At 34.4% G+C, this 9,809-nt stretch overlaps 1 protein-coding gene across 1 annotated transcript; it reads right to left on the bottom strand.

Moving 5' to 3' along the window:
• Positions 1 to 1,757: 1,757 nt before the first annotated feature.
• Positions 1,758 to 7,979, bottom strand: LOC108995378 (sulfite exporter TauE/SafE family protein 3-like). Its single transcript, XM_018970952.2, has 12 exons — positions 7,524 to 7,979; positions 7,199 to 7,358; positions 6,013 to 6,213; positions 5,746 to 5,810; positions 5,609 to 5,648; positions 4,399 to 4,460; positions 4,207 to 4,293; positions 3,898 to 3,948; positions 3,279 to 3,500; positions 2,705 to 2,798; positions 2,416 to 2,556; positions 1,758 to 2,100 (listed from the first exon to the last, which is right to left on the bottom strand). Exons 1-12 carry the CDS (start codon positions 7,755 to 7,757, stop codon positions 2,018 to 2,020), a joined length of 1,440 nt encoding a protein of 479 aa, XP_018826497.1. The 5' UTR covers positions 7,758 to 7,979; the 3' UTR covers positions 1,758 to 2,017.
• Positions 7,980 to 9,809: the final 1,830 nt, after the last annotated feature.

The raw sequence follows: 9,809 nt of genomic DNA, 5'->3' as shown, positions 1-9,809 counted from the left end.
GCAGTACAAGTGTCTCACTTAAGCAATGTGAGACTCTTGTATTGTTGGGCAATTGCCTTGCTAGGCAATACAAAAGTTCCACATTACTTAAGTGAGACACATGTATTACATTGACCTCCTATATAAAGAACACACCTACTACAGTACGTGCATGTTTGAAATTTTTGTGAGAAATATAACTTATAACTTTAGGACTTATAGCTTATAACTTAAGTAATAAGTTATACTATTAAAAAGTTATTTATTGTTTGGTAACTATATGTTTAAAATACTTTCAAATATGTTACGTTTATTTGAAAACAAATTAAAAATACTTTAATATGTAACACTCAAATAACTTAATTTTTTCATTAAAGAACTTTTAAGATTATTTAATCATTTTTTAATACTCCTATCGCAATCTCAAACAGGTCCTACAACTTGCATAAAATATGCACTAGCAAATTTAAAAACTATGTTATTAATTTTTAAATTATGATCATATTTATAAGTTAAAATTTATAATTTTGGTAAAAAAAATTGTTTTTATCACTTTTGAGCTCAAAAATAATTTTTTAGCCTAATGGGCCATATACATTATTGAAGTGGGCAGGGGCGGGGCAAATGAAGGTTCCAACCCCCGGCACAGGGGCGAGGGACCCTACCCTCGCAACTCGAGGGTGGGGCGCGGGGGCGAAGTACAGGGCAGGGTCGACCCTGCCCCCGCCCACGCGGGTGTCACCCCTATTTGAGCCTACAAATTGCAAGTGTTCAAGACATTTGTACTTGTTCCTCTTGAATCAATACTGCAGTTTTATCCATAATTCTGTTATGAAAAATCTTATTCTCAAGTTGGCATGTATAATACTCATTGTAAAGTGATTATATGACGTAATTTGATTTAAAAGATAAATTTTAAAATTTGAATCTTACAAATTAAGTCTTACAATTTAAGTGATGTTATGATTTATTTTATACATCGACTTGAAAATAAAATAACTCGTTTGTTAAATAACATTTATCACAAAAATTTAAATTAATTAAAATAAAAATTTAACTATTTAGATTGTAATTTAACAATATCATACCTCTTTTTCTCACCCCAAATCACCAAAACGAAAGCACCAACTTGGAGTAGCTCACCTAAGAGAGGAAGAAGCTTCTACTTTCTTTTTCATTCTATGCAAACTTCTTGCCCCTTCTTCCTTCTCTATTTTTAGTGGAAAATTTCTACTCATCATCTCCAAACCGCATGTGATTTTTTTTATATTTATTTTTTTTCCTTACTAAATATGTGGTATGTGGATGATGAGTAGAAGAACTCAATTAATTTAGGAGTAATAAAACCAGAAAAAATAAAAATAAATGTATTGTGTGATGTGTGGAATGATGAGTAGCAAAACTCAATTTTTTTCTCTATTCGAGACTATTTCCTGTCTTATTAATTTTTTTGAATTTTTTCTCCCTCTTATTTAGAGAAGTTAAAAGTTCATATTTATTTTCAATCTCCACCAGCCTCACCACTTTTTTTTTTTTTTTTTTAACTTTTCCTCAACGTAGGAGCCACAATTGTAGTTGTAGAGCAAGGCTTCAAATATGAAAGAAATTGTACTCTAGCAGTCTGAAATTCTTGCTGGGAAAATTTAAAGCATTCGCCAAGTATACAAGGATCTGAAACAAAACCTTTTATTTTATTCTCAAAATTATAGACTTGTGATTTGACATCCAATGAAGAGATCCATCTAATCTAAAAGGAGCATAGGGATGGATGGATGATGTTAAAGCTTGAAATTTTGTGTTATTTGTGCTCAGTAATGAGCTTACAGAATTCTTGGATCATGGAAATGTTTTCAGTAAAACAAATTTCAATAAGCTAAAATAGAAAGGCACTGTGGTGAAGTTTCACGAGAGACTGATATAATGAATTGAACATCTAGTAGCATAGACAATCCGTGATCTTTTGCTTGAAACCAAATGGGAAAATAGGTGACCATGTAGAGCCGAAGTAGAGAGGTAGCAATATCGCCGCACAACATAGTTAAGCATGGTGACAGAGATTTTCAAAGCCCATATATTCTTGATTTGCCATCTTCTCAACCATATTTGCAATGCCCACCCCACCTGTAATATGCAGCAGAAAAAGCTAGCACCTTGGTATGAACATAAAATAGGAACAAGAAGCTGGAATGTCTTCCTATATATGTTGTTTTAGGACAGTTTTCTCCAACCCATTTAAAAAATTGGCTCGTGTCTCTTGATTGTGTGAGAAGCATATACTTTTTTAATGAAGGGACACAAGGGAATTTTTTGAAAAAAGCACGTGTTGTCACATGTTTAATAGATACTTGTCATATTTATAGATGGGTTGGAGGAAAACTTTGTGTCTTGTTTTATAACACTTTCATTTATGTCATGGAAAGCTAGAGAGCCATGTACCTAAGCTGATTGCGCTCACAAATATTGTCAGAGCTAGTATGAAGATGATTATTGATGCCCTGCCAAGAAGTGCAATTATCTTCCTCACTACATGCTGACCAGCAAAGGCAGCAATTGTTGCAACTAAAACAAAATATGAGGCTGCAGCAAAGAGTAAGCTGAATATGAGGTTGAGCTGAAGTAGAAAAGAGATCTGTTGCTAAATTGGCAATAACTATAGTTAGTATTAGTTTCCCTTCTGTGCACAAAACCATTTCTACTAGTAAAAATCAATTCTGATTTTACTTACCGTATGGAACTGGGAAACGGTTGAGAAGGTAATATTGTACAACTGACATGGAGGATGAGAATACCATTGCAAAGGTTGATGTGGCGCTTGCTACCTGCAAAACGTGCAAACTTATAAGCTGGTTTCAGTTTTTGTAGAAAGCCCAAGGAAGTACAAGCTACATATTAGCTTTTACTCTTTTAAGGACTAGTCTATGTATAATCTGTCATCATGTGTGGGCCAGACTCCTTAATGTGGGATCTCATGCACCACCTTGCATTCTTGACATTCTTATCGGGCCATACCATTATAGGTAGCAAGGCTGAAGTCTCACACTTCTAGCTGGATTTGGCTTCGACAACATTTGTAACACCTCAAGAACTCTCTTCATTGCTATTGTCCTAGTTGTAAAAATTGCTTTCAAGTTTCATAACCCCCCCTTTATGTATCTATGCTAGGCGAGTTTTATACCTAAGATCTGCCATAATTCCACTCTACCCAATAATTAACCATCTGACCATGCTTAACGATCACACAGCATTTTTTCTTTAAGAGGATTAGGAGTAGTAGATGCATAAAAAAATATTGAAGATACCTGAGGAGGAATTCCAAGTTCAAGAAAAAGGGGTCCCAAGATAAAACCACCTCCTAACCCAAGCAGTCCACCGACCATACCAGCTATTATACCACAGCTACAGTATAGAAAAATCATATGCAACTTCCAGTTTGTGATTTCCTTTCCCTTAGATGCAATCACCCTGGTTCCTTTGTATAAGCATATGGCTTCAAAAAGTGTGACTGATACAGCAATTGGTACCTATAGAGAGAGAAACTATTATGTTGAGCAGATTTATCCTGGGAAGATGTGATATTTATATAATTATAGCATGCTTTTTCCATGTCGTGTTCATGATTCTCAAACTACCATCAGAAAAGAATCTGCTCACTACAGTAGTGGAGCAGTTTGCTTTGTCCTTCCTTTCTAGGGAGTACATGGCACTGCTTCTTCTATCCATGTAAAGAGTAATTTAGGGTCCGTAATTTTACAAGATAATTTTTTTCCTAGGATTATCTAATCTTTTCATTAGTTTCATTGTTGTATTTGATGCTTATGTAAGCTAGAAAAATATAATCATCTTACTTTTACCGTTGTTTATCTTAATTTGCTGTGAAGTATCTTGAATAAATATGACTATTTTAGTTACTAAATTTACCTGCAAGGAGTTCAGAACCCAGTACTTGATGGAGCAGGTCTCTGTATATGTCTGCATACAGATCATATAGCAACATAAGGCAACTTCAGGGTGAGTAGAGTAGTGACAGTCAAACAACTGAACTGGCAGATGAAGTAGCAAGACTACTTGTACTACGAAGCCAAGGACCTCTACCTCTAAATACATTAAATTAGGACAATGAAAAAAATAATTTGTAACAGTGAACTTAATTGACTATAAATGCAAAGAGATATAAAACACTTGGAAAGGGTACTTTCTTGTATGAAACTTCAGAGCCCAATAACTTACCTTAACAATCTGAACAATAAGAAAAGCCACCCAGACATAAACAAGCATTGATACTTCTTTCCAATATATGTTGCGTACTAGGGGAACCTGGATGATATGGTGATAGTTAGTCTGACAGCAATAACAACAAGAGTAACAAGTAATCAAGAAAACTGGGAAGAAGATTCCTGCATCAGACATTCTTGCACTCACCTCCTCTTCTTGGTTATTAGCAGGACCACTTGGTAGTGCTTTGTATTCTTCTCCAGAGCCATCTGCAGTTCAGGAGTTCAGCACAAGCTACTCAACTAATAATTATTCAGGGGAAATTTCTCTCCGTTGATGCTTTGATTTCCTTTCATGCTAATGCTTTGTTATTTCCAGGAGGGTTTATTATTATTATTTTTTGTTGGAACTGTCACAGTTTTCCAGTCTCATCACTTCTAGTGGCAACACTGCCAAGAAATTTGCTGGGCCAATATTCACTCTAGGAATTCACAAAAGTGTATACAGTGGGCAAACAAACCAGCTTGTATGGCAGGGTTAATATATTCTTACATGACAAGTATTATGTGAGCATGTGTAGACAGTGGGCAAACAAATCAGCTTGGGTATATCAGCATGTTTCTCACTGTTATTTTTCTGTTTTGTGAGATTTAGAGAGTAGCGAACTGTATTATGTGTAACAGAATGCCTATTTATATGTGTAGCGTAGTCCAATTCCCTGATAACTAGTGAGACCAGAATTCTGATCACATTGTGAGTGTGACGGTGATGTGAGTCAGTTTGACTCTGGCTGTCATGCCAGCATTGTAATGTGCAGCTGTTATCATAGTGTTCATCCTTTTTTAAGATAATATCCTATGCATCTTATAAGTAGGCAGGTAAACAGAAAGGTTGGAGAAACTAATTCTTCACTCCCATTAAAACTTGCACCTCAGATTTTTAAAATTGAAGAGCTTTTGTTTTGCATTTTCATATATTGAAACTTCTTTATAGATCCCTTTGCCCAAATAACTTTGGTCAGATGCCCGAGCAAGTGGCTGGAAAATAATGAATTAGATGATTAGATTCCTCAATCATATTTGCAATTTCTAATGAATTTGATATAGATTCTATCTATTAGCAAGCTTTTTGCCCTTTCAAAGGTCATATGGCAAGCTTAGATATGAGGAGATTGATTTTTTTCTCCAGATTGATATATGCTCAAAAGCAGAAAGCAATGGTAAAAATTATAACTGAAGAAAGGCTATATGTTCAACTTTCATTAGTTTTTAGCGGATTAGATTGTATTATCATCAATGTTTTCCCTGATAGTTGCATCTCAATGTCCTTTTTGTTTCCAAAGCTTAATTATGATATATATCAGAAGTACAGATTTTTTAAAGGAAAAATGTGCTTGGAGACGACCACGGGTACTCACCAGCAGGTTTTGTCTCTGATTCCAACTGCTTAGCTGCTTCCTGAAAGTCAAGCAGCATGTGCACCACATCATTAGTAAGTCGACAATATGGAAATCCGTTTCAAGCTTAATAATGCCTTGTTACTGAAAAACCTCACCTTCTTCATCATTGTCTCTTTCCTCCATGTATCTACACCTTTGAATAAAGCTTTTGTTGATGTACCTGACACCAATAATTTTAGTGTAATTGCATTAGTGTGATTATTTTAACTTGAAAAATGATTCATACCTCCATTGCTCTTACCCAAAAAATGAAAAATTGGATGTATGATTCTGATCTCAAAAGCATTTTGTGCAAAATGAAAGGGCAAAAGTGCAAAGGAGAAACAAAGGTGGATATCAGATTGTTTGAGCATTGATCCTACCAATAAAAAGGATGATAAGTAGAACAGTGACCATCCAGTCAGCAAACATGACGTTGAAGGCAACACCAATGCTAATTCCTAGCATTAGCATAGGCTGGAAGAGCAATGCCAGATCATAATCTATAAGGGGCATGTCCAATGTTGGGTGTCTAAGTCTCAGATTGTAGTATACTGTTGATCCCGCGGCACCCATAATCATACCTGCGCCCATGAAATTTCAGCTGTTAATATTGACAGCAAAATCAAATACGTTTTGATTTATGGGTTCATTACAATTACGCTTTAGGTGATTACGTCTAATTATGCTATACCTCCTTGACTTTTCTAAAAGCAATGCTATACTACTATACTAGGCCTCCTTGCAATTTGGATTGGATGGAAACATTCGAATGAACTTATGAAATTATACCACATCTTAATCTATTTTGCACCTTAGTCTTGCAAAAGATTCTAAAAATCGAAATCATATATGGAATTGGATAACCACTGATTCAATCAGATGATTCGTGAACAATTTTGAATAGGGTATTTCAAAATTAAGAAAATACAATTCACGCATTCTAAAATCATATATAAAGTATATGTTTTCAAACTAAGTTTAAATGAGAATATGATATGAATCTCTCTTTTTTTTAATCTTCTTCCCCAATGGACATGGCATTAGCATACTTGTGGAGTGCACATATCAGCATGACCACCTTACACTTTGTCCCTCCCCAATCTTCTAAATCTCTAACTAGGGATACAAATTAAGAATGATGCAGTATCACTTGATTAATATACCAATATGTATCAGTTGTCAGAACTATAAGTTGGTTCGATGCAACATTTTGAAATTAAATAATTGAATTCAAGGCAGGCATAACCGAAACTGGTTCTAATTTACCACATATCTTAAGAGATGGCCTGATAGCTAATATGTACAAGGGCGTCCTGTTTGGCAGGGTAGAAGGTCAAGTAAACTAAACTTAGCTTTTGATGCATGCATTTATCTAAGTATCTTATGTAATAGAATATGTATGCATGCATGCTCATTATTTTCTTGCATATGTAACTCAGTATGTGAGGATGATGTAGGAATGCAAAATGCATGCATGTCTGCAAGTCGTTCTTTAGTTTACTCTAAAAGAGATCACTGAAAACAATATGTTAGAGTGGAAATAAAGAGAATTGAAGCAGTACTAACACTTAGAGATGGCAGTGGAAGATTTGGGGTCGAAACCAATGATCAAAGTGAGCATTGGGACGAAAATTCCACCACCTCCAACCCCTCCAACGCTGCCCAATGCTGCGCCAAAGAATCCAACTATTGTTCCTACTACAATTTTCCATCCGAACTCCATTTCCTGCCCAGCCAGTAAACTATCTATCAAAATCATGAAGATTACTGAAATGAAAGATAAATGAAGAAGAAGAAATCAGCATTTAAGCAGTACAGAGCATGAAACAGAGCAGCACATCGATGTTGTGACAGAAAGTTAGACCCAGAGGAATGCCAGTTGAAGACTCACCGGCCAAACATGCTCATAAGAAGATTTCCCACCCTGCCAGAAGAAATGAACCATTCTAAGCAGAAATCCAGGTCTGTCTTGTTTCTCGGGGACAAAAATTTCCGGCACTTTATCTTTCAAGACTCTCTCTGCGCAACTGAAGTTGCTCATCATTACTAGGCACCCGAACAGAAACCACGCAACCGCCGCAGTTGACATTGCCAAAGCTCTCTGATTCAGCTGAGTCCGAGCCATGTCGACAGACAGTAGTATGCGACTCCAGCAAACGAGGAAAGAAGAAAGATAGTATATATTTATATATATATATATATGTATGTATTGTTTCTGACAACTACTCTGGCTGTATGTTTTTCCTTAGCCTAAAATGGTCTCTCTTCTTATTTGTTTCTGCGAGAGAGCACAGTCACTCTACTGGGTTTGGGGGAAACTCGAAGAAATCAAGAACTGAGGGGTGCTCTTCGGTACCCGCCTATTGTCTACATTTATATTTCTTCCATCCCCCTACTGATTTGGACCTTTTTTCTTATTATTATTTGAATATAAAAATATGTGAAAAAGCCTTTTGACCCATCAGACTTTTTTTTCAGTCCTTTTTTATTTATTTGGGCAGTGTTGTGCTGATTAATAAAATGATTGTTCTCTGAATTCGTACTACTATTATGTCTTGTTATTAGTTCTTATTTTGTAGCTATTTTTATTGGCATCATGTCTAGAACAGCGTTCCGACTTATTTTGAGAGTTTAATTTTTATTTTGTAACTGTTTTTATCTCCTTTCAATGCTTCTTCGTTTGCATTTAAAATTCATTTTAATTTATTTCATCTCATCATTATAATTTTATTAAATTTTTTAATAAAATATAATAAATAATTTAACTTTCTTAAATCTTAAAATAATTTTTCTAAATTTTTACATAAAATATAATAAATAATTTAATTTTTTTTACTATTCATAAATAATCTCAATCCATGTTAACTTATCTCTGAATTCAAACCATGAGGGTAGATTCGAAGGACATGTAGAATTCAGAAATAATTTACCAGATTTGTCATCTTTTCACCGCATTCTTCCGAGTTTGTGGGAGAAGAAAATGCTTTAGTTTTTTTCATTTTTATTACAATATTTATTTACAAATTATTAAAATCACAAAACTTTGATTAATCTAAAAACACGAGCAACATTGCCCATCCGACATGTTCAATGCTATCAAGGATTTTTAAAAGGGCTTGTTCCTTTTTGTTTTAATCAAAAAGGGTTGAGAGAGGATTAGTGATTGGAATTCTCGATCCAAATCATAACTATAATAATAGCATTCCCATTATTGGGACATCTATTAAGAGAAATCTAGACTGATTAAACATTTTATATAATTATGATAAATAATACAATATGAATCTCACAATGCTTAATATTGCCTGTAAATAATGTTTATCTCAATACTAATTATTTATTAGAGTATATTCTACAACTATTTATCTCTTAATTTCAAAAATTTTTGAAATGTTAAGTACAGTCTTAAAGAGAGCAAGCATTACGCATTCCATTTGAAAAAAAATAAAACCTATCATTAAAATATAAGTTGTTTCATGTAATTTTTTTTTTAAGAGTTCGCGTAATTTGCATATCTTATAACTATACAAATTATTTTTCTTTTAAAAAATACTGCTTCAAAATATATTTTTTTAAAGGTTAAACTAGAGAGGGCATAAATTGGTGAAGTTGATCTTGATCTTGATTTTGTCCTTTTTACCTAACCAAAGTAAATGATTACTTATTAATCCCAAACCCATAATGCATTGAGCGCGGCTCAATGTGTGGAGTGTAAAAAAAGGGTGCATGGTAGTATCAATGAAGCATCATCATCATCATCCACTAAAATGGAAGCTTCATAGCTATTTCCCCATTTTTGGCCACAGCTACAATCGATAATGAATTGGGATCAGTTGTTTCCAAAAATTTATAGGGCCCCTAAGCTAATGAACCGCTGCTAATATTTAAATAACTTTGAAAACGATTCCTCCCAGCACGCCTACCTTTTGACCTTCTTCGTGTATTTTCCCCTAACTAACGTGCTAGGATGAACTTTATACATGATTGATTATCATGTTATTAAAATATTTCATCCTACCATTTTGAGTTTCGGTATTTGTTCCTAATGCTCTACTGATTTAAGTTTATGATCATAAATGATAATTTAACATTATATTAAAATAAAATTATTGCTTCGCGCCAGATGAGATCATGAGATGATGATTAATGGATCAGAACCAGTATGTGCTCTTACTCA

Source organism: Juglans regia, chromosome 7 (genome assembly GCF_001411555.2).
Source record: "Juglans regia cultivar Chandler chromosome 7, Walnut 2.0, whole genome shotgun sequence".
NCBI classification, from domain to species: domain Eukaryota; kingdom Viridiplantae; phylum Streptophyta; class Magnoliopsida; order Fagales; family Juglandaceae; genus Juglans; species Juglans regia.
The sequence above is the reverse complement of the archived record's forward strand: the minus strand, read 5'-3'. Positions and strand labels throughout refer to the sequence as shown.

Bases quoted from the DNA above. Each gene is read 5' to 3' on its own strand.
- LOC108995378 (XM_018970952.2), bottom strand. From the start codon at position 7,757: ATGGCTCGGACTCAGCTGAATCAGAGAGCTTTGGCAATGTCAACTGCG. The intron at 5,649-5,745 runs GTGAGGTTTTTC...CTTGACTTTCAG, and splicing joins AAGAGACAATGATGAAGAAG to GAAGCAGCTAAGCAGTTGGA. The intron at 2,557-2,704 runs GTAAGTAAAATC...TCTTTGCTGCAG, and splicing joins CCGTTTCCCAGTTCCATACG to CCTCATATTTTGTTTTAGTT.